The sequence below is a fragment of the Athene cunicularia genome (genome assembly GCF_003259725.1).
Source record: "Athene cunicularia isolate RWA chromosome 1 unlocalized genomic scaffold, athCun1 chr1_part2, whole genome shotgun sequence".
NCBI lineage: Eukaryota > Metazoa > Chordata > Aves > Strigiformes > Strigidae > Athene > Athene cunicularia.
Genome location: NW_020799092.1, coordinates 39,460,640 through 39,487,064, shown reverse-complemented (window position 1 = coordinate 39,487,064; position 26,425 = coordinate 39,460,640). Strand labels below are relative to the sequence as shown.

The window sequence follows — 26,425 nt, the reverse complement described above, 5'->3', positions numbered from 1 at the left end:
AGAAAGCTACTAAAACTGTCTCTTCAATTTTAAGAATGTCTACCATTACAGTAATAATTACTGAAGTGACCTATTAAAAAAAGAGAAAAAATTATATTTTAACCTTCTAAGCACCAAAATATCAGTCAGGTTATAGGTATCTGTAGAAAGTAGAAAACAGGTACAATTTTTTTACAATGATAACATCTATGGGAAGAGGAACAGCCTAGCTTCTCAATATTGATGATAAAAAAGATGGAGCTATCATTTTTATACTTTCTAAAGAATTTCTGGTTTGCCTTCTATCATTGTGAAACACAAAACTTACACTCAAATAACAAAGCCTTTGTAAATCTTCCTTCATATCTCGGGTAAAAAACATGAATACCACCAAAAATTTATATAATACATCTCACAAAAACTTATCTCACACTGATGAAAACAGAGAAACACAATGCAACATTTACACATCAGGTTAAATAGATTGAAAAAACCTCCAGACCTGGAATGGGCAAAACAAAGCATGTATTTGCAAGCATTTCTTAATTACTAACACATGGAGTGACCTACTAAACATAGTAGGAAAAGGGTCTTAAAGAGAACTATGCATGAGCATTGCGCTCTCTATGCTGACTGAACAGTGACATATTTGTGAGGAAAAGGGATTCAGGAATTGCAGTCAAAAGCACAAATTGTATCTGGGTTGAACTCTAACAGAAAATCAGTGGGCCAACCTTCCTTCAGCGAAATTATTTTATGTGTATGATTTGCCTAACTTTAGACACTGGTATGCAGGGGCGCCGGAAATATATACTGTTCTTCTGTATTCTCATTGTTTAATTTCTCGTGGAGCAAAAAAGCATTGACTTAATAAATACATAATAAAACCAAGTGAAATCTAGAAACAGGTACTGATTTACTAGATAAAACCACAAACCTTAGGAGTAGTCCTTATGGCCTATAAAGTAGAAGCCAAGATGATTTTTATAACACTTAAGAGGTAGATGCTCCTTGACTCAGATCTATTTCTGCCTTCTTTCAGTATTTCCTGCTGAAACTTCATCTGTCCCCAAACTGATTTTCTCCAGCGAACTTGTTCCTATCGCAACTGTCCAACTAACCAAAGTACAACAATATAAAGCAGACCACTAGACTGTGCAAAGCTAGAACATCTCTTTTCAAAACTACTCTACATAATTAATTTCAAATTCATTTTCAAAGTCTTTATAATGAGCAGCAATTTCAGGCACTAATGTCTTCAAAGAAGCTGTGAGCTATTAACCCTTTACAGGATGAATGAATCTCTAGAATATGGAAACCAAATGAAATCTAACTTGATCATTGTCCATTTAGACATGCAGCAGAAACTGGGATAAAGAGGCCTTCATTAAGGAAATTATTAATATCACAAAATTAAAAGACACAGAATACAGAGATGATCATATGTACTTCAATGGATCATTCTGCTGTGTAAAACATGACAAAACAGATTATAACAGAACAGACTCATCAAGCCTTTATCGATCCACTGGCAACTAAAAAGCCAGAGCAACTGGCACTGCTTAAATACGCTTAAGGCAGTGGATAGCACACTGATACACCTATTGCATTACGTATGAATTGGTATTTCACAGATACAGCAATTCCCCTATTACAGAGCAAGAAACCCCTTGAAAATGACATGTCCAAATCAAAATTTCCTGAAATGCAGAAAGAAGGAATGTAATTATGACATGCTTTTGGAAACATAACATGTCATTTGTTTGGTTTGCGGTAGCATATGACAATGCTACAACAGTGTTCACTTCTTTTTTGTTCTTCTTCTGTCAATTCACACCACAACAGATAAAAATAACTAAATAATTTAATTAAAAAAACAAAACACAAAGAAAGATCAGTTGGAGAAAATAAGTAAAAATGGTAAAACTTTATGGTAAGGACAGATGAAAAGAAAAAACTTTATGAAGTATCATAAAATAACTGACGAGGGTTATACATTAAGTGTTCTGAGCAGTGGACTGAACTACTAGACTCATCCACCTAATTGACTAACAATAATTTCAATCTTGGCAATTTAATAAAAATTAATAGAATTACATTTCATCAGAAATTGATGAAAACCCAGAAACTGTCAGAGTTATAAAGATTATTAGATATAAATTTTAATCTCTGTTCAGATATGAAGAAAGAAAACCAGGAACTTTCAAATCAATAACATATTGATAATAACATATTCCCACTCCTCCAGAAGGCTCCTACATATTGATGTGTGAACTACTCTAAACAGTAACTTCCTTGGGCCTTCACATCTGCTTGCCTTTCAGAATGACACAGCAGTGCACATCAGCAGATCCTGGGAAAATAATTCCCTAGAGTACACTCATTTACATGACAGTGTTGCCTGCAAAACACTACTACACAAATAAATAGTTCATATATCATCTGCTAGTCACATTTACGTCCATGCACTTTTTGCACGCCTGAGGTCTAACTGTGAATCCTTGTAAGCATGCGTAACCTTCTCCACCTGAAGAATCCAACGTAAACTCCTATCAGTGTAAAATTGCTCATGTGTGTGGCTGGTTGTTTTGAGGCACTTTTGTATAAAGAAAAACAGAAACAGAAAAAAAGTTTGTCCCAAACCCTGATATTGAACTTCTGACGATTAATGTTTAAGCACACCTTCCTGGTATGTCTAAAGAGAATTATGTCAAACTAGGAATGCTTTTGCAAGAAAAGTAACTAATACTGAGTATTGACTTCTATCAGTACTACGAATGATTGCATTTCTAAAGCCCAAACAAGATATGAAAGCTGCAGAGGACTAATGACAGCATCAATACATTATTTTACAAGACAGTAAATTTCTAAATATATTTCAATGGAAGTAAGTACAATAATCTTATCAACTTGAATAAAACATCACACATTAATAACTGCTATGGAATTAAACTTCGTTCATAGAAAAAAAACCTGCTCTCTGAGATAAGCTAAATACAATTCCCATTAATAACTACATTAAACAGGATGTAAACAGTCTGTATTACACCTTGTACGGACCTTTCTCCTTGCTTTTGTTTTCCAGACTGTGTTAAGATATCAGGGAAAAAGAAAACGCTCCCTTTCAAACACCTTCTCCATATGGCCCGTAGATGGCAATGTGCTGCCTCCTAGCTCAACTTCAGCGGGAGGACTCGCTCACACCACCAGTACACATTTTATGTCTCTGGCAGTCTAACAACTTCTTAAATCATTAATAATTTATTGCTAAATACTTTAGTTTTTTCTGATCAACAACTGTTATTTAACAGTTCTAAACAGGTTTGAAAACAGTGTGCTATTCAGTGAGCTTTTAATAAAATTCTGCATAAATTTAAATGCTGAATCATTGTTTTAGAACTCCTCAGCCATATAAAGGCATGTTTTATAGATACTGCAGAAGATCAACCCACTTTTTATTTCACTTAGTGAATGTTTATATACAAATGTAATAGCTCACATTTTATCCACATGAACAAAGCTGAGTTAAGCAATACATCTGAGAGCATCTTCTTACACCTACCTGTAATTAAGAATGAGGAACATTTGCTTCTCCTTGGAAAAGAAGTAAGTTCTCCAATAGTTACTGAATAGCTACCATGCCGTATCATGAACTGATTCACCTTACATCACCCCCTTTCCCCCCTAACTCACCTCCCAAGAATGTTTCCCATCATTCAAAATAACTGCTTAAGCAGTTAAAAATAATTTTAAGAGGACATCTTATGATAAACAGCTAAAAAATTATTTCAAACCATTGCACTTAACCCTACGCGATACTTGCAGAGAGGCAGTATTTAAAACTGGCCCGGGGTTGGCCATAACTAAAGCCAGATCTCTTCCAAGTCTGATAGTTTTCACCAGTGCCCATGAAAACTCTACACTACTGGCAACAGGCCACTTCCACAACTATGAAGCACTGAACCACTGCAGAGTAGAAACATAAGGGATCATATCGAGAAACTGTAAATAATAATATTTTTAACGAAGATTAAAAAAAAATATGTGGATTGCAGTGGCACCTATATACATGGGATTGGCCCATGATAAAGATATTAATATATGGAGAAACAAGAAAGCAGGTCCTAAGAGAAGTTTTTTGTATAACACACAAAATAGTTAGAACATATGGTGTGCAAAGAGTATAGTTATTCAACACTACTTTGGAATAATTCCCATAAAACATCTAGTTTTGCTATTTGTGAAGGTTTTGTAACTGTCACAAAATCTTTATACTTTACATAAGCACGTATGTAATTTATCTTCTCACAAGCTATGGCTTCACTTATAGGATAGCTAGTCCATTAGTTCAGAATTACTGCATAGTCCATTATACCACCAGGGTCCTGCTGTATGCTCACCTCACACAGGTGGCCTGGTCTGGGGATTTACGACCCACACAGTAGGACACAGGAAAAGACACCTGAATCAAGGGTCAAAATTTAGAAGTGTCACATATGGAGATCAGAGTAACTGAAGAGAGACACTGGATAATAATACTGTAAAAACGATCTTCTTTCATGTCTAACACTCTTTACAACAGAACTTCTAAACCAAGATTAATTTGGATCACTGACCATCTCTTCTCTAGACAGGTCAGATTTTGGAGTCTGAATGCTAAAATAGGGTGAACAAACACTGCAGATCCTTCTTTCTATTAAGCCTGTAATATCACACAGAGCTGAACTGTGTTATTTTCTAGAATTTATTTCTGTGATTTTAATGGCTCCAGAGGCTCCCTTTTTTTCCTGTAGTTAGACATGTCCTTAAAAAATAATTCAATACCTGTAAAAATTGGGCATAAGTACAAACAAACTAATGATCTGTAGAAGGCTGAACAGTTTCCTATAAAGACTGAAAGTCTGAAAAGGCAGCAAAAAGGGTGAGCTAATATAGTGATTCTCCTCAGATTCCTACTGGAAACAAACATCAAATGTCATTACTTAAACATATCTGAAATCACAATTGAACCTGACTGATCTCTCCAGGCAATCTTTTGCCACCAAACACTCTGATTGCTGACGTCAGTGTGTAGGAAGTCATACTCACAGCATTAACTAGGCAACACAAAAAGGAAACTATCATGAATGGAGGAATGAATACACATAAAAAGGTTGTGAGGCAAGAATGTTACAGAAAATGTTTACTTAATTTTCACACTGCACGTTTTACCTACACAGAGGTAAGATTTTCTGGCACTCAGGTTTGTTTATTTTCAAAATAAATAGGCTGATCTTCTGTTACTGGTAACACTTAGAAAAGGCTGATCTGATCATTCCACAGACCCCATAGTTAACTCGCATTACCAAAACTGCAACACTGCTTTACTTTATATGAGGAGCAATGCTAAAGCTGGAGGAATAACTACATTCAGCCAGATGTACAGTCAAAGATGAAACTGTCACAATGCGTCACTGTTAATTCCACATTAAGATAAACAATTAAGTTCCTATTTTAGAGCTATCAACTTCTCTAACCACAACATACAAACAATTAGGCACTTTCCAAGTGATCATGATAATGGCTAAATAATCATTCTGTACATAATATTAACTTTAAATGCAAGTTAAGGATGCTGTCAAAAGCACATGATTAAAACCTTACTGCTGAGACAACTGTCTCATGATTTAGTAAGGTATATGCTACAAGTTCATACCCAGATTCATATCCTTTCCATTCTATTGCCATCCACAATCACTAGATATTTCCTATGATTTCACCCCGGAGGTAAAAGCCCTTAGTTCTTACACCTTCAGACACAAATTCAGGAGGAGGGATGCTGTATGAGTTCTTCCTTGCTTCTGTGAAACTGCAACTATTAAGTGGCCTAACAGCAAAAGAAGCTAGGTAGAATACATATATATATATATATAAAAATAAATGCATTCACATATGTGTATGTGTAAATAATATATATATATATATATATATATATATATATAAAATATAGTCTATCTAGCTATATCTATATATCACCATAGGCGTTAGTGTCCTGTTACAATCAGGAAGGCAGAAATGCTGTCAGGGATGTTCATAGCGTGGTCGCTCTTCAGGACAGAACCTTCCAGTTCCTGTTCGCCACAGAGGGAGGTGAAACCACTCTGAAGCACAGCCCTAGCAAGCTTTTTCTCACCTGATCTCAGTCAAACAATGTATTTTTCAAATCACCTGAGAAAGACCAATCTTTTCAAAATCCTTTAGCTAGTCAGCAAGCCAACTGACATAAAAATGTAAGAGGAATGCTTGGAAAACAGGTTTTCCATAGCAAGTGAAATTTAGTATTTTAAAACAACCTGAATTATCCCCTTAGAAGCTAACAGCTGCAGTGTGGAAACATAAACATTCTTAGACTTATAAAGACAGTACCATAGATAGTTTACTGTAAACTTTAAATATGAAATATGCAAACCACACTGAAATTTTCAATGAATTATGGCATTTAGTTTAGGTTGCCAATGTTAATTTTACTACTGGGCTGTTCAAAATAACTAAACCTGCAAAAGAATAAAAATTAGCATGTAATCTTGAATCTCTGCATTGTAAAAATGTACATAAAATCCCCAAGCAGTAACATACAAATAAGAGATTTTGAAAGAGGAGTTCCCCAAGTAACATCAATTTTACGAAGTGTGTATAGCACATAAGTAAAGACAAATGTTTCAAAAACAACCTTAAAGAACTTAATTTAGGCTGAGGCACATTCCAGAAACAACCCTCCAGCAAAGATTGACAGTAATGCTAGAAAACACAACTTTATTTTTCCCGAATTAATTAAAATAGTCAAATGGTAGCACAGACCAAAAAAAAAAAAATCTTCACAACTACCTAATCTGAGATTCTTTGTGTGCTAACTATAAGAACGGTTAATCAAAATTCCATTAATGCTACCAAATAATTGAATCAAAGCCTCTGTCAAATCTACAGTCTACTTCTGTGTATCAGCAGGTATCTCTTTATTTCCCTGCATATCATGTCATCTACTTTCTTTTTACCATTTGCTTTGGGCATGAAAAGGGAATTAAATCAGGGCAAAGCCTGAAGCAATTACTAGTTTACTGTTATATTATGTAAATCTGTCAGATATAAATTCAACACTACAAAATAAGTAACATTTTCAAGGAGGAGGAACCCTTTCGAGAGGTAGATGGGGTATAGAAGTAATGGAAATGTAGTCCCCTAGCACACCCCCCACAAAGGCTCCATCTTCACTCTGAATATCATCTTCTTTCAACACATAATGTAACTCCGACCACATCATTCCAGTTCTTGTACTGGGAGTTCTGGGATAGCAAAGCATTTCTACTGGACTCAAGACAGTCAGTCTGCAACTGAATATTCTTTCCTCTGTGGAATGGAAACCCCAGAAACTTTCAAAGACCTCTCACTGGAAAACCCACCTGAAGACTGGAACATGGAAAATAGCAGTGTAAGGAAAGGAAAAAAAGAAGGGAAAAGTGAAACAATATGCTTTTTTCAAAGGCTAATTTCTCTTACAAAGACACCACTGCCAGTACTAGCAATTTATACAGCAGCAAGGTGCATAAATTTAGAGTATATATTGAGGTAAGATATATATTTAGGGTAAAACTCGATATCTATTTAACTGTTATATGAATGCTCACCTATATAGTGCTCTCAGAAGAGTACACAAAACTGGGAGGAGCTTAAAGGTTCACGATAGGTTCTCAGGCCTAAAACAAGTGCAATCTAAAACTCCTTCTCCCACGGAATAGTTTCAGACACTTGGCATTGTAGAAGACCATTCAAAGTTCAGAACTAGACACAAAGGGTGATTTATGGGATACAGTATAGTTGTTTTCTCTTGTTTTAGTTATTCTAGGTTTTCTTGTAGTCAACAGAAAGAAACAGTTACCTCAGGGATGAATTCACACCATCCTAAAACTGACATGTGAGTCATCTCAGACGTGCCTATTTCTCTCCTCAATAAGGCAGGAATCTCTTCAGATGTAGTCTAGAGCTGGGATATAGAAGTCTATATCCCAGATGCACTGAATACCACCTAAATTCTGTTAAGTGAATGCAGGAATCCAATCAACAATTGGGTTCATTACTTCTAACCTCTTTCTTCACAATAGGCTGGGCTGAGTAACAACACCTGGAAGACAGCTTGAGCACTGTATGTTGTACTGACAATTTTCTTTAGAAAATAAATTGAGTGACTTTAAAATACCTAATTAAGCATAAGTTTTCAAAAATATATTTAGTGTCCAATAAACAAAACCACCCTTCCATATTCAAAATTACCTTGTCTATTTACTTCATTCTGAAGCAGCTCTTCCATTGCCTCTTCTTCAGCAATATCTAATGGAGTGTCTCCTTCACTATTTACAGCTCCTACATGTGCTCCTTGACTAATTAAATACCTGCCAATACAAGAAGAAAAAGAAACTGTAAGCAACACAGTAAACCTGATGCAAAAAAAACCAGCAGCCGGATATCATATACAATAGGTACATACATGCACACGTACAATTAATAATTAATGACACCAAGTTGGTGGGAGTGATGATGTGCTCGAGGGTAGGGAGGCTCTGCAGAGAGACCTGGACAGGCTGGAGCCATGGGCTGAGGCCAACTGGAGGAGTTTCCTTAAGGCCAAATGCCGGGGGCTGCCCTTGGGCCACAACAACCCCCAGCAGCGCTACAGGCTTGGGGAGGAGTGGCCGGAGAGCTGCCAGTCAGAGAGGGACCTGGGGGTGTTGATTGACAGCCGGCTGAACAGGAGCCAGCAGTGTGCCCAGGGGGCCAAGAAGGCCAATGGCATCCTGGCTTGTGTCAGCAATAGCGTGGCCAGCAGGGACAGGGAAGGGATCTGATCCCTGGACTCGGCACTGGTGAGGCCGCCCCTCGATTCCTGTGTTCAGTTTTGGGCCCCTCACTACAAAAAGGACATTGAATGACTCGAGTGTGTCCAGAGAAGGGCAACGAAGCTGGTGCAGGGTCTGGAGCACAGGTCGTAGGGGAGCGGCTGAGGGAACTGGGGGTGTTTAGTCTGGAGAAGAGGAGGCTGAGGGGAGACCTCATCGCCCTCTACAGCTCCCTGAAAGGAGGTTGCAGAGAGCTGGAGATGAGTTTCTTTAACCAAGTAATAAGCAACAGGACCAGAGGGAATGGCCTCAAGCTGCACCAGGGAAGGTTTAGACTAGATATTAGGAAGCATTTCTTTCCAGAAGGGGTTGTTAGGCGTTGGAATGGGCTGCCCAGGGAGGTGATGGAGTCCCCATCCCTGGAGGTGTTTAAGAGTCGGGCTGACATAGCGCTGAGGGATGTGGTGTAGTTGGGAACTGTCAGTGTGAGGTTAATGGTTGGACTAGGTGATATTCAAGGTCCTTTCCAATATAGTTGATTCTGTGTAATAGAAACAACTATATTGGGTATAAGTAAAAAACCTCATGACTGTCTACAATCCCTGAAAACTTGCATGTCTTTTCATCATACTACCCATTAATGCATCAGTTTGCCACAAAGACTCTTGACGTGTTTAGACACATATTTGCAAGAATTGAAAGAAGAAAATGGTTAGATGGTGAACAAAAACAAACACAAGGTGAACAGGGATTGAAGCACCTATTCCCACGAGCTCCCCATATTAAGCCACTCTTCCTAGAACTTCCAAATGCACATTATGTTTCTATACTTTGTCAGAATGATGACTCCTGGTCTCTGAGGCAGCTTCACAGAGTTAATAAAACCAGAAATTACCTCTGCTCCTAAGTACTCATAAAGTCAGCTTTTGGTGGGGAAAAAGGCAAGGGGAAGAAAGGAAGCCGTAGTTTACACTATTCCAACCTCACTAAGTGTTTTCTTACTTAAAGTACTACTGTCTGAAGAGTCAACAATCCAGAGTCAGTGGAATTTATTTCTGAATTTCCAATTAAGTCAAATGGATCAATTCCAACAATAAGTCACAAAAGGATTAAGTTATTTCATTGTATTAAACCATAACCCGATAAAGTTACTGAGAACCTACAATTTTATATATAGTCTGTTTCTAAGTAGACAATGAACAATAAAGCATTAATACAGACCAGTCTTACACCTTCTGACCATAACATTTCCACTTCCCTAACAAACCCATCTGTTTGAGCCATGATAGGACTCAACACAAGCAAAAAATTGCAAACATACCTCCTGCCTTGCAGAGCTTAATTTATACTTTCCATATATTTGCAAAGAAAAAAAAAATAAAATCAGAAAATAATCAGACCTAAAGAACTAGTTGTCCATTTGGTAACAGGTATATGAAATCAAAAGTGCTTTCTTGGCCTCTCTACTGCAGAATGACAAATTATGCAGGAGCCAATCACAACATTAATCCAAAATTAATACAAATGCTTTAAAGTATTTCTGCTTAACAACTACCAATTAACAGCAACAGATTCCAGATCTAGGATGTTTTCCTTATCTTTATTCAGTAATTCAACATCTAGTACTCTTGTACATTTCTATTTTTTAATGTATGATTTAAATAGCACTTGTTATTAGATCTCTGTAATTATGTCAAGAAGAGGCAAGAATTGACAAATCACAAAATGGAAATTAATTCCCAAAAGTGTAACCATAACTCTTGGGATATGCATCATCAGTTGCCACCACTAACTCTGATGCCAGTATGCAGTGCTGGTTTTATGCTGTTCCTCTTAAAAGAGTGCTGCTGTGACTCATCTCTCTCCACCTTAAAGATTTAACTTTTGTAGCAATGAAAAATTAATCAAAGTAACAAAATTTCTCAACAATACCAGTTTTACCATTTTAACAGCAACACAGCTTTCCAGGTTACAGACCAGATAAATGCTATGCAGGTTTTCTGCTAAACAGGCAAAAACACCAGTGGGAAAACTAACTTTCTTATAAAGTCAAAATGTTGATTCAAAATTAAAATCAACCACGGACTAAAATATCTTTATAAAAAAATCCCAAGTCAACATTCATGTTCTTTCAACCTGTTTTGTTTTGTTTTGTTTTAATTTTAATATAGACATGAAAAAAGTGATGTTCAAAAAACCTGACTTTTACCTGTTTCCACATAATACCTACAGGGAAAAATGAAGCTGCTTTTGTAAGGAAAATATGTATCTCATTGAAGTAGTTGTAGTTGGTCATCTAGGTCAATAACTTATAGACATAAGGAGTAATATGTAAGAAAGTGTAGGGAATGAACAAAAGGCTACAGTAGCATTCCAGAAAGTTATTATTTAGATACATGAACAACTTCATGGTCAAATGATCCTTTAAAGTAGACTCCAAAAACGAAGCTGATTACAGACCAAAATCAGATCAGCAGAGCTAAAGGGATTTGCAAGGCTGGAGAAGTAGAGTTATGTGAGTTCCCCTTTGCACGTGCTTACAGGACTTTAGTTTTCCTGGGTCAGCAAAGGAAGGATGAGTGAACCTGTGCCAAGTTCACAGAATTTAAAGGGGTAGGAGAAACAGAAGAAAGATGAAAGGCAATACATTCCTCTCCAGGGAAGTGAGAATGGTCCTTTCCCAACCTGCCTTCTACCACTCCAAGCAATACTCAGTTTAAACCAAATTCCAAATCCAACTATTTTAAAGATACCTTTTAAGCCTGGTAATGAAATCCATGTTTGTTCTGCTTTCCTCATCATTCAGTAATAGATGACCCTGTCCTGAAAAATTTTTATGCATTTGCTTATCTTCATTTACAGTAAAACAGCTTCAGCAAAGCAGTGACAGGGCTCAGATGGTGCATGAAGTCACCCTGGTGCCTAGAGGATTGTACATTTTCTTAGGAAATCTAGCGCTACCAAGAGAAAGGACAGCAACCTTTTCAGATGTGTAGGTAACTTGACTATGCATCACATACAGAAAGGGAACAGATTTGGCAAACAAGACCAAGAGACCAATGCTCTGAGTTTGTAAGGCGTAGCTGAGCAGAAACAAGCACCAGAATAATCCTAAAAATCAGAAAGCTCTGTTGGGTTGTTTTTATTTTTTGGATTTTTTTTGTTTGTTTTTTGTTGGGTTTTTTTGTTTGTTTTTTTTTTTTTAGCTTATAGTATGACTTCAAATATCGGTGTATTTGACATTACAGTTATTCTGGTACCATATACTGAATTCTTTGCGTGAACAGTCTATTATTGTGTGTAGGTGTGTATGCATATTTTAAAAATCATACATGTTTTGAAAAAAAAGAAAACAACCAACACAAATAATTGCTTTTATTTTATCTTTTAAGTAGGTTACCTTCACCTTGAAATTTCATCTTTCTAAAGCAAGTAAACATAACTTCCACTTCCTCAGCTAATATCTGATACAGTTGCATGTATGCAGTGACAAAGAAATCAGAGCTGTGTAATAAAATGTCCAGAACCATGCTCTTTAATACCATGTCCAGAAAAAGGCTCTTTTTGCACACTTGGATGCAGCAGTAAAGTAAAAAAAAAAAAAAATAAAGGACTTCCACCATCACCTACTTATAAAACCTTTTGGCACAGCACTTAAATCTGTGTCTTTTGTAATCCACTTATTGCAAAATGGCCATGCTGAACGGACAGCTGCAGAAAAGTAATTCAGAAAATCCAATGATAATTTATATAATGTTCTGGTACGTGCTTATTCAAAATGTAAATAAATGAGAAGGAAACAGTAGCTTGATCCATACCATGCTTATTTTCGAAGCTAAAGCTTTCAAGTGTTGATCTTCAAGTTAAAGGTACCTCTTTTAAACAGTCTTGTGGTCTAAGTATAGAGAATTACAAGTATCCCAGGAATACTAGGAAAGATAAGAGCAGGAAAATGAAAAAAAATCATTCCTGATACTTTTGCCCTTACAAGCATTATGTAGTCCGGGTAAGACTGGAAGAACAAGTTTGCTTTGTGATACCATTTTTTATGTTGGAAAAAATACTTTTATTTGAAATTTGCTTTTTAGGAATCACTGCTGTGTATTCCTCAATAGCTACTACAGACTGAAATTAACAACCTTCAAAAAAACATGAAATATTTTTTCTGTAATTATCATGAAACTGAGATTCTCTCCCTTCATTTTATGAAAAATACATTTTAATACCTTTCATAAAAGTTTGGAATCTCAGTATCTCTGAGACAATAAATAACATCTTCTGAGATTACCATACAAAAGCCAAACAGTCCACACCAAAACCAAGCTCAGGAACTGGAAGTTAAAAATTTTAACTAGCAACTTGGCCTACATTCTGATTTAAAAAAAAAAAACCCCAAACCACCAAACAAACCAACAAAAAAGGCTTTACAGCTGTGTGTGTAAGTCTATTAACAAATGCATATACAGACACAAAGTAAACAGAGAAGAAGACACCTCTTTCTAAAGGCAGTAATACAAACTTGAGTCTTATTTGTGAATTTAAAATTTAAGAATCTGGAAGACACTCAAACATTGGCTTTCCTAAACTTTGTCAGCTGCAGACAACAAAACATGCTGCAGATAACATTTTAGTATTATTTATCTCAGCAACAGAGAGGCATCTATTTACCTTCAAACCTTGTCCCAGTTCACAGTATCTGGAAACAAGTTTGCAAAGTCATTAGGGATATAATGAACTTTAAGTACTCGCTGAACCTGAAGGTCACCAGCATGGTGGCAAGCACAAGGCAGGGCAGAGAAGCGGCCACTGAATTGATTCGGTTCATTAAACACTGCTTATTGAGCTCACTGGAGACTCCCTAATGAAACCAAGAGGTCCTTTCAGACTAGTCAGAAGACTGCAGTCTCCAACTCCTAAAACGTGAGGAAGAGGGACTCTCCTAAAAAATCTCTTGCTAAATAGAGGTTCAACATATTGTATATACATTTAAAATAAACATGTTTCAGTGTGGCCTTCCCGGGAAACATGGCTTAATTGGTAGTGGTGGCACCAAACAACAGCACAACCCGTCTCCCAACAGCTTTTAACTAATTAGCAATTTCGGCTTGACCTAGCTGTTTTTTTAAAAATCCATAGATGGTGGAGTTCAAATTAATTCCATGTCTTAAATGGATGATAATAGGGAGCCAAAGACAGAAAAAGTGTCACTGTGTTCATGCAGCTGTGCAAGCTGTCATTTGAAGAAACAATGAAAAAAATATCTGCCCCACAGTCCACAGGATGTAAAACCAAATTAAAAACTTACACACCCTTGGAATATGCATTTTAATTGACTTATTTTAAAATGCCTTTCAGAATTACTTCACTGATTTTTAAAACATATAAAGTATCAATACACTTTTAGAAGTACATCTTTGTAAATCATTCAAATTACTAATAAAAAGACATTATGTAAAATTTTAACATTGCTGTTTGCAATTTTTTTCTTAAAGTTCAATTACAGTAAAACAGATCTTCTATTGGTTTCAGTGTATGGGAATATTTCTTTAAATATTTTCTCACTGCAGAAGAGTCTTATTTTGAATTTAAATTCTTAATAATGTTGTTACTAACTCAGACAGACGTAGAAATGCTCTGTGAAGCTCCCTAACACTTCTCAAAAGTGGTTTTGGTTTGGGTCTGCTTTCGGGTTTGGTTTTTTTTGGTGTTTGTTTGGTTTTGTTGTTTGGTTGTTTTTTTTAATTTTCAGAAAAAAATAATACTTAAAAGCCAGGCAAGCAAAGTATATCTACCTGCATACTGCATCTTGGACAGACACGCGTCTTTGCTTCAAAATTGTCAAATACTCCCAAAGCTATCAAAGTTGTATGTCACAGAGATAAGAAAATAATTCTCCCTACATAAACAGCACTATCAATTCTGAATACTGTACCTAGATGATAAACATATTTATGTTTATGAAGTCAACACTCCACAATGTTCCAACACACCACTGCACTCTGCACGTATCTGGCTGTCCCTAGCCTTTACTGCAACTTGCCCAGGGAAGCACAGTAACTAGAATCACATCTGTTTTCCTTCTTGGTATGCAGGAACATAGAACAAACAGTGTAGATAACAGTATCTGGTTAGTCTTAGTCCTCCTGTGTTCCAAGAAACCTCTGAAAAAAGCCAGCAATAAGCTCTAGAAATATTTGTACGTAGGTGGCCACCTAAACATTAACAGTGCAAAGATGGAAGAAGAAAAATTCCTACTTGCAGCATATGAAAAGCAACTACGCCTTCATATTTTACCATATCCATATAGAGGAAAGTCATATGAGAGGTGGCAGAGCAATGTTTAAGTGAAAGTAAACAGTGACTGAGAAGAGGAAAGTAGGAAACATGAAGAAAGCTTTACAGGGAAACATATGCTGTATCATATTTACCAAAAAAAAACCCAAAACCAAACCCCAAAAAAACAAAGAAAGAAAAAAAAAATTCCTGGAGCCTGGTAATTCCAGGATGAATACGGGGCAAATATTCAGCAGAAAATAAATAAAACAACAAGTATTTTTAAAGTGCGTATCAAATGTTCATTTCACTATGTACTTTGTGAATAAGTGTTTCTCTCCTTTACTTTGAAGTCTGTATGCTATAGTGCAAAAATGAAGGCTGAGTTTGAAAAATATCTTGTTGCAGCTGCAGAAGAGTACATACAACTAGCTCACAACACCGTGTTCAGGATGCTTTCCTGTAGCAAGATTCCAAGCATTTGTTGTGATTCATGGAAGTGTTATCAAGGTGAGTATTTGGGATTGAGTTGCACTGCTTGAAAAGAAGAGGTAACAATAGCATGGAGGCAGAAAAGTAGGAGGAAGAAGGAAAACCATGCTGCTGCCCACCATCCTCAGCAACAAGAGGTGATCGCACCACTAGCTCGCTCTCCCTCCTGTCTTGTTCCAAAAGTAGCATTGCTATATTTGGTTATAGTAGCACCACAAATTCTGATTTTTAACTGCTGCTTTCTATTTCAGTGGAATTTATGAGTACGGACCTAACTTAACAAGCTTCTTTTCCTCCAGTAGCAACGTGTTGGCATTTGTATCAGAAAAATTATAACCAAGATCAATTCTTTTACTGTGCTTTAACAGATAATAGTATAGATATAATCACTACATCACAGAACTTATCATGTTTATTAATGAACAAATCTCTCTACGAAGCAGTACTACTATCACAGAGCAGCTTTTAGCATCACTTGGTCTGACACCTTGTTAGATATCAGCAATCTGCAATTCACAGCAGTTGTTTACCTGTCCAGTCCACTTTGAACTTCCTTGGAAACACACTGCTTCCAAAAGAAATTCTTACTCCTTCTTCAAAACTGATAAGCAGTACCTCATCTGTAATCAATAGGTGTCAATTCATTTTTTATACTTTTTTTCCTGTCACACCTGCTGTTTATAAAAAACCCCTACATTTTCGTGTCTTAGTATCTGAATTGTACCCAAATAACTCACCCACATCAATGCATAGCAGCCTTATGTCTCTAGAAATACACTGTATTTACAGATTTCAGAAAAATTCAAGCAGCTTTTATCCTGCCTCAGTCAGGGATAAGACTAGAAAAACACACACAGATTAGGATTATTTGCACTAAAATGATCTAGTTTAGGATATCCAACAAAAGACACAGCTCTAAGAAAGGATAAGTAGGCCATAAGTTGCTTTAGCATCATTAGAAAGTCTACTGTATGTGGCAGAATAGGGTCAAACACAATAGAGAAAAACGCTCAAGTAAAAACTGGAAGGAAATAAAAACTGAGATGCATAGAAGTGACAATTACACCACACCCATGTATTCTCCTACAAAACAACACTCAAATCCAACTTTACTGTCAATCAAATTTTATATCAGATAACTGAATAAATACTATATTAAATGTTTAACAGCACCAACAATTCAATAGATTCCACAGTCTTAAAAATCTATCACTGCCTCTCTCCAAAACAGGGATTTTGAATTAGTTGATGAGGCCCTCACGGGGTGACAGTACACCATACTTACCAAGCACTTGCTCAATTCAAAACCTGGTTGCTCATGCATCCAGAGCTGCTCTCCCATGTTCCAGTCACACCTAGAAAATAGGAGTCGATCGGTGGCAACAGGCAGTTACAAGCCATCTTCCAGGGGGGACCTGATGTGTTATTCTCAGAAGTCTACCCGAGCTCCCAGGCTTCCATATGTATCATTTTCTGTATGTCTTCTCTTCCATATGTATCCCATCAACTTCAGAATTCATAGGTAAGATATCTACTCTAAATTGTTCTCAGGATACCAACAAAACCAATGCTTTGTGATAAACAAGATCTTTCCTATGCACAACACTTCTCAAAGCAGGATGGTTTTTTTAGACATGACCTGCACTTTCAAATTCTTCTTCAGCCAAAAATTAAGAGTGCTCTGAGCTTTACACTGGGCATCAGTCCCTTGACTTTTCATTAGATCCAATGAACTGCTAGAGCATATTAAAAGAAAAAAGATACTTTCCACTAAATCATATGTTCCTGAAGAAGATATCTCTGAACTTAAAAGTCTAGTAGATTTACTTTTAGATGAACAGAAACACAATATACTTACTAATAAATATTTAGGGTCACAAGTGGAGATGCACACAGCAATCCAATCTGAAGCAAGCAGTTACAGAGCACACACTGTCTGTGTGCATCCTAGAGTTACCAGCTCTCATAGACTCCTTCAGCTGAACAACAGGTATCAAATCAGTTAGATCCTATAATTTCCTCTAACCCATCAACCATATCTTACTGTGTATTTCTGCCAGTTGTTTTTTATCCAAACATCAGATCACAGCTACACATTAGAAAAAATTAAAGCCTACCACATAATGATACTATTTTAAAAAAGGAATTTCACCATCAACACAAACAAGTTAATTAGTGTTTCATTATTCTTAGGACATACATACATGCAGCAAAAACATGTTGAAAACAGTACAGAGCCACTGTACATCTTCATAGAAGAAAATGCCAACTGATACAGCTCACTGTTCTCCAAGTTTCTCCATTATTTTTTGAATGGAATTTAGCTTTATCCTTGTAGCTACCTAATACAAGTTTGGAGGAGGAGGAACTTCTATGTTGCACTTTGATTTGGGGCAGGGGGAAGAGACTATCATACTAGCCTATTTTCTCTCCCATTTTTTCCTAATCTGTTCTTTCAGAAACAAACAAGGCAGCAAACAAAAATTAATTAACTGAAACAATCTTCCAAACCCTGCAGTGACCTTTTCCCGGCTCACAAAACAAAGACTGCATCTTTACCAGTGTCAACTTGTAAGAAGTCAGTCATTCTTCTAGAAGAGCTGTTCTTTGGCTGGGGATAAATCTTCTCATTTTCTGAGTGGGTTGTATCAAGTTTTATCTTTGGTCCTTTTTTCCCCTAATTATACTCCTCCAGTTAACTTTTCCTTGTGTCATTTAAATTAACAGCTTGAACCTTGACAAAAACATTTATTGACCTCGTAGCATCTCTGTCAGACCAAACCCCATATCAGTTTGCATAATCAGTTTGCATGTGGTTTACATCAGACCACCAACTTTGTCTTGACATTCACAAATCCAAACTTCTGATTATCCCCCAAAGATCCATTTCTGAATGTATCGTTAATAACACCATTTCATACTCGGTTAGTTAAAACAACTGGGAACAAAGCTAAAGGAGATGGAAGCCATCCCTGACATTTTTATCAGTCTGCTTTGCTTAAATAATATCTTGCTCTTCTAGAATTATAATGGGTTGTGGCAAAAGAGTTGAGATTAAAAACACTCCAGTAATATTTCCAGATGATCAAGTTATTGAAACCCAGAGAGAAATGGATTAGAAAGAGCTGTTTTGAAACATATTTTGCAGCAGCACCACCCTCAGATATTGTGGAAGAACATTCAACAGTACCAGCCGGGTCAGACTCAAGAGGTGGGGGATGAAGGAGAGGACTCCACCTCAGCACAGGCAGCTCTCCACAGCCAGGCTTCTGATCAGAGGTAAAAGCTATGTCTGAAACAGTGCCCAGACTTATTTTTTTTTTAATACCTGCATATCTATGCCAACTGCTACTGGCAAGCCAGATCAGCTCAGTGATTGAAAAGAGAATAAACCCTTCAAACCTCTTGAAGGCTAGACTTCTGCTAATAGTTCCCACACTGTATGATTAGGTAACGCAAGAGAGGGGGTAAGAGTCAGTGGAGGAGGGAAAACCAAGGAGAGAAGGGAATGATTGCCTATTTCTGTGCAGGTCTCAAGTTAGGTCACCTTAAGCATGTGAAACTGCACTGAATTCCCCCTTCACTAACTGTTGCCAGAAGAGCACTTGTCCTGTCTTTGTGCCATGGGCACGAAGCACCACCACCCAGCAGCTGCAGCAGTCCCCAGAAGGCAATTAGAGCTGTAAGTAAACCACCTATCACTGAACATTTGTATATTCAACTACAGGTTTACAGGACTGTCTCTCTGCCATATATCAGACAATGATCACTCACTGAGTCTTAATGGACTGTTACTAAAACAGAGAGATCCTGGGACAATGGCTTGCTGAGGCTTCAGCAAACTAGTTTTGGCTGGGTTCACTTTCAGGTGTCAGGAATCTGGAAAAACAGATGGGTGTCAGCAGCAAGGCAGTGGTTACACATGAGCCTTTTAAAAGAGGGGATAAAATACAGGAAAACTTTAGGCAGGAAGGAAAGTGAGTGAGCTGGGGTTTAAAGCAGCAAGTTGGTCACTCTGATAGTCTCTTCCTAAATGAACTGAGTGAGGAGGCTCGGAACTTAAGAAGTTGTTCTCTCTCTGTAATCATACACTTCAGCCTTTAAAACCTGTAAAATAAAGGTGTGTTTTGAAACGGTGCTGAGTCTTAGCATCTTTATGTGTAACTACATGAACCAAACATGCCTCCCAAACATAAAAGCAACCATACGGAGTTAGACCCAACATCCATTTAACATCTAGCCTGTCTCTGAAAGTGAGCACATCTTCAAGAAGAATAAAAATGGGGCAAATACATGCTACTTTTCCTGTAATATCTTTCCAGTCTCCAACTAGTTTCATGGATTTTCTGAACAAGATTCCATTTGTATGTATGTATTCTGCATTTGTATTTTATGTCTTCACCCTCAGTGGATTTCTCATCCCTTGAACCCATGAGAAATTTTAGTACCTACAGTAACATTTGGCAAACTGTTACTCATACGTAGCACCCACTGCATTGGAGGTATAAAAACCCTATTCTCCATTCAGGAGACATCTCCCTCCCCCTCTTTTTTTTTTTTTTTTTCCCCACAAAAGTGTAACTGGCATTGACTTCAAAGTTATTTTTGAAAAATGCTTTTCTTACACTTTTAGGAAGATGTACATTCTTTCAATCTGGGGAAGATGAAAAAGAATTCCTACTTAAGTAGTAAAACTGTACTGTAGTCTCTAAATAGTTGCAAAGAAGATTCAAAATACATCAACTACTCACAACTCGACATAGTACAAAGCCCCCAAGAAAATACCTTTTAACCACAAACTTTAATTCTTGAACAGAAAGGAAATTTCTACCATTTCAGATTTATTTTACATTAATCTGGTACAATGCAAAGCATTATTTCACATTAATCTGGTACAATGCAAAGCAGAGAGCAAAAAAGTAATCTTTTAAAAATAGTTACTTAAATGCCACTTTTTTCTCTATTACATTTTTTTTTTCTCTATTACAAATGCCAGTATCTTTCTCTACTACATTTTTTGCATTCTAAAAAGGAATTTGTTTATTCCCTGCTACTGAAACACTATACAAGCTTTTAAACAACAGATCAGATTTTAAAAAATTCATTATATATAGCCAAATAGTTTTACAAGTTTTACAAAGGTAAACTAAAGGGTCCTACCCCTTAAATACCATCTTGAAGAATGCACACAAAATTTCTCTTTAAGTTCTCCTGCACTAAAGTATGTTTCCACATAACTATAATTTTTCAAAACATTTGATGTTGACTTTTCAATTCATAGTAACACATTGTAGACAAAAAGGGGTCCTTTGTGTAATGCCTTCCATATATGAAAAAAATGGAGAAGAATAGCAAAAGAGAACATGCTATACAAATCCATTTATTTTGGCAATTTTGAAGAATTTTAGTTTAAAACATATTCACATTACAACTACTTGTAAGCTAATTCACATGATCATAAACTAGATGAACACTAACTTAAGTAGGCAATTCTAAAATTACACTATTCAAAGAATTTACAGTAAGCTGAAGCACTCCCAGCATTTACAGATCTCAGAAACAACAATGGAAAGAAAGGGAGCAGTTGCCTTCCATGGCAGAGTTTTTGCTTTTATAGCACAACTTTCCATCTGCAACCACCTGACACTTTATTTCACACTATGTTCTCTTGCTGTATTTCACCTGAAGTAGGCTTCTACAAGACTAATATTTCTTAAACTGGAAGATGCATTTTTTAAAGGAGATGGGAAGCATATTCAAGAGAAGGTGGCTGTTCCAAAGGAGAAGAAAATTGAAATGGAACAGGAGATAATGCTGGGAGAAGATGCCACAGGATTGGCGAACACAGTAGAGGATAACAGAGACAGGGAATACATCTGCAGTGACAAACCCACTGGCCAGACAGTGTAGTTAGTGAAAGCAAAACACAAACCCCAACAAGTGAGTGCCGTGCCACAAATTCACTCAGCCCATTAGCAATTAGCATGCAATCAGCACCAAAACATGCCTGAAGTGGTGGGTCCCCAAGATACCCAGAGTTTTTTCAGAGAAGCTCCCTACCACCTACATATCCTGTGCTTCTCCCAGATCTCTGGAACATGGGTGCATTCACTCAGGAACATCTGAGTAGCAGCAGGCACTACTTAAGAAGAAAGTGTACATAAGAGAGACATCAAGAGCATCAGATGTTCAGCAAAAGCACAACGAGATGGGAAGGTTCCTTCATTGATCCAACAGGCAGGCACCATTCTGTATTAACCCAGACTGACTCCCAGACATTCCCATTTACTGTACATAATAGGAAATGGGTGTTGTTAGCAAATGGATGGAACACACAGAAAGAACAGGTGAACTGTGAGATAATCTGTATACTAATTCAATAATAAAAGCAGTCTGAACAGAAACCTTTCTCACTCCAAAAGAAAGTAAATTAACCACCCCAAATATAATCCCATCAGGAAAAGAAAAACTACAATAGACTGTACTATAAAGGTTTGTAATGATTATACTTAAAAAAAAAAAATAAATTAAAGAACCAACATACCCCACCTCAGTTACGTTTCATAGACTCTAATCCTAGTGATGAATCATGCAGGATTTATCATGCAGTGTTAACAGAACTTCTGCTTTCTTTCCCCCTCTTTTAAGCCTAGAGGGTGATGTACACACATACATGAAGAACGTTAAAGTTGAAAGGTGAACATAGTCAACATACAGAGGACATACCTAGTGCTAAAAAGTCCCTAAATTACACTCTAAACATAGAAATGCATTTTATAACAGAAACTTATCTCCATCTCCTAGCTGTTTCTTTCTTGAACATAATTTTAGATTTTGAGACATGAAAACCTGAAGTAATTACAGTATGCTACCATGTCACATTTTTCTTATGAATTGTAAAAATATAAGCGCTGTAAACACAATCAATATATTAACTATATTTGCATATTTTGAGGATTTTACAGATTGTGCTATTTAAAGAGAAATAAATTCCAGCTATTTACATCTGAAGGAAGCCCTAAGAAGACTTAAGATGGCAGTAGAGGAAGCAGAAATTGATCGCCGAGTCTTCCAACTGGAGAAGCTCCACAAAGGTGTGCAACAGGCAGTTGCACAGGAGGAGAAAGGGAAGCACTGGTCAGACTCTCACCAGCCCTTCATTAACAAAGCTAGGAAACACCAGAACCCATTCTATAACTCCCTTCTCTCTTGCACTTTGCAAGAAAATAGGAAATGAACAGAAGATGTTCTGAACAAAAATGCCAGTACATATACAGGACAGAAGGATGACAGGCTATTAGCTGCAATCTTTTCAGAACTATATATATAAGCTCCACAATTTACCCAAATTAAGCTCACTTCCATGAACCAGAAAATTTAGTGCTAAAAATGAAACATAACAGATTCAGTCACAGACTCACACCAACACATCTTCTCATGCTTCCCAAGAAAGATGCATCCTCACTAAAGTAGATGCTGGACCCAGCATGTACTATGGGGTAAATCTAATTTCTAACCTCTGGTAATTTATTGTATCATCCTTTCGTATTCCCCCTGTTTTGCCTCAGCTGCAAATTCTGCTGTCAATTTTGTAAATATTTGAAGTTGAGCTCCTAGGAAAGCAGTCTGAAGAAAAGCTAAACTATATGGACCTCTTCAGATATAAATATTGCCCCATTCAGGTCAGGTTACCCTTCTCATCTCTATGTGGAAATCTGTTTCAACAGCTTATCTTCAAAACTCCTTGCACCTTAAAAACACTGCTCTTCCTACAGTTTAGATGTCCCACACCCCACAGGATTATACTCCAATAATGTCATTTCTTTAAAGGATATCTATAGAAAATATGCAGACAGGTCCTGTCCCAGTCTGAGACAATAAACAGATTAGAGTCTTCAGCAATATTACATATTTCAGATACTGAAGCCTATAGTCAAAAAACTGTCCTGCGGACAAGGGACATCACTCTTTCTTCCCTGAACATCTGCCTATATTAGGCTGCAATGCCAAACCAAGACCATTTATTCAACTTTTTCCTACAGGGGGAAAAAAAGGCAGGTGTTTTACCTCAACTAAACAGAAGAAAGGCTTACATTATCTCAGTTTGTAAGGAAATTCTTGTCATAGTACAGCCAACAAGTAAACACTTCCAGCGTGCATGCAAGGGACATTACAGACTCAAACATGTGTAGTGCAGAAAGGCAGATTACAGAAATTAGCAGTCATACAGTGTCCCAGTTATTAAAAGGATATACAAAACACTTCAGTCTATGAACAGCCCCCCCCCCCCATACAAGAGTCTCCAGAATTTTTTCTCAACATACAAACAATTAAACCTCTCAAACTCACAAAACAGAACATCAATAAACAATCCCCTAAACTTGTAATGTCCATCTTTCACCATTATAATTTGTACAGTAACATAATTACATGACTTTATATTTTATCCAAGTCTTACACTGGAACAGACATCACACAGAGTTTAGCAGAATTAATGAAGTTTGTGTTTACCCAAAGGGTCTTTAGAAAGACATTATTACCTTCTTTATTGAAAGAACAGCGTGCTGAACAACATATCCCACACATTTTCTCAAATCAATCATTACTCCATCTTAAAACAGACAGCCTATATAAAAATTTGATTTTAGCATATCTTTAGTGGCCCTCAAAAGGCTTCAAGAATAACAACAAAACCACTCCTGGAATTTAGTACTGAGTAAGCTTTAACTAATACCATAACAGGCATCGAAATTCAACTGCAAGATTTTGCTCCACGACCAAAATAACTAGTAAAAGTCACCGCTTCATACCACACCTGAAAAACAAAAGTTTCAAGACTGCAAATGCAATTGCAAAATTAATCTCCTACACATAGGCTTATCTCAGGATAATAATGTTTCAGCCCACTAATAAAATACAAATTTGAACTTTCTTGCCATGCTTCCCTCCATAACAACCTTCCTACAGAAGAAAATAATTAAAAAAATAGACAGTCATGGATAGTTTTAAATGTTTACATCTTACAACTGCTGAAGATGCAATGTAAGAAAGTTAGAAAGAGAAAATGCAACGCACAGCTATGCACACAGTGTACTTCACAACCAACACACAATAGAAAAGTATTCTCTTTCACTATATGACCCAGAGGCAACTAAAAGGACAATTTATGAATGCCATCTGCTTCTAGTGCCCCTCTAACAATGTATTAGCAAAATATACGTATTTCAAAAGTAGAGGAAAAAGTCTTACTCTGCTATATCAAGATATCCACAGGAAGCAGCTGCATGTAGCGGTATCCAGCCTTCATTATCTGGTTGATTAATATTTGCTCCATTTTCCACCAGAAATTTCACCATATCTACGTTATCATCTATACAAGCCTATAAAGAAAGAAAGATTTAAGAAGTAAGTTTTTATTAAAGCTGTTCTACAATACTGTGAATATTTAAGCAACATCTTCAGGAAAAAAAGTATTTTCGGGTCTGATGAAGGAGTAGGGTTCATTTGTTGGGTTTTGACAGCCAGACGGGAAGAATTTGAGAGAAAAGAAGCAGGTGTTACCTATTTGTAAAAAAATCCTTAAATAAACGAATTCAAACAGAGTTTAACAAAACCCAGCAAATATAATTTCCTCGGGCTAATCTGTCCTCATTTTCTGAGAAGCTATTTACAATCCCCACTGCAACCTTGTTCTCTAGTACAAAGTAGTTCCCTTTAGAAAGCCCGCAGGCCCTTGCTCCATCCCATGCCCAGCTCAGCCACTTGAGTGGATATTACAGTTGAATGAACAGCTATGACATGAAGTAGAATTATTTAGATCAAGAGATGGGGAGCAGTCTGGAAAACAATACTATAACGTGGGTTTAATAATACAGTGGAGACTAAGAGGTATGGAAGGGTATGCTACGTTGTATTTCAACACCTCCTGATGTTTTCTAATGCAGCATATTCTATACCACCATACATCTTTTAACAGTGCCTTAATCACTGATGTTTATAAACTTACTTGAGTATCAATTCAGCACACTGCAAAAATATTATCATTTGTGTGCAACTCTTAATTACCAAGCAAACAGTGTCGCCCAGATGCAGAACTACTGCTGTTCTTTCTCTAGATCTCCATCTTGACTGGCCCCTATTTTGCCTTTCTTCTCTGTGTTTGAGTATTTTTCTCACAGGGTGCTCAGTGAGTTCTCTTGCCAACTTCCATAGTGCTGCCCTTAAAAGGGAAGAGCAACAGAGAGAAAAGTCCCTCTGCATTTCAGGACAGCAAGGACTTAAAACAGCTAGACCCCACAAGACTAGTATTAACTTTTTAGCTTAATAAATCAACAATACTATATAACCAGAAAGTTGAAATGAGAACGTCACTACTGGGCCCCTAAATCCTTCTGGAGAATTATGCCTCTAATTAAATGCAATTAAGGTATAAATTTTACTTTTCAGAATACTTTTACAGCAATAAAGACTGAAAACAATATACTGCTTTATTATGGCAAAACCCCTGAGATTTCCTTATCTGAGCAATTGTGCCTTCCAAGATGAATCCTCAAACTTTCCTCCATTCTGTAGAGCTGAGGCAACAGCTACAGTGTGAGCAAGATGAGCTGCTGCCCGGTTTAACCAGTCAAACAAAACCAGCACCAAATTATACCTTTTTGACCCTATCTGCTTCACTTAGGTACAAACTGAAGGCTTTGTTTAGAATGCAAGACAGAACTCTTTTAACAATGAATCTCATCTGAACTTTTTCATCCATAAACTTGCAGCTAGACTGCAACTAGACTACAGTACAATGCTTGTATTATTTGTTT

At 36.9% G+C, this 26,425-nt stretch overlaps 1 protein-coding gene across 3 annotated transcripts in view; it reads right to left on the bottom strand.

The window, feature by feature from the left end:
- Positions 1 to 24,987, bottom strand: part of PPP1R12A (protein phosphatase 1 regulatory subunit 12A) — a 73,985-nt gene extending 48,998 nt beyond the window's left edge. For all 3 annotated transcript variants that reach the window (XM_026863583.1, XM_026863590.1, XM_026863597.1), the window contains exons 1-2: positions 24,861 to 24,987; positions 8,284 to 8,402 (exon numbers count right to left, since the gene is read on the bottom strand). In XM_026863583.1, the coding sequence (XP_026719384.1) occupies positions 8,284 to 8,402; positions 24,861 to 24,967 (226 nt within the window). In that variant the 5' untranslated portion in view covers positions 24,968 to 24,987. The remainder of the gene's footprint in view (positions 1 to 8,283; positions 8,403 to 24,860) is intronic.
- Positions 24,988 to 26,425: the final 1,438 nt, after the last annotated feature.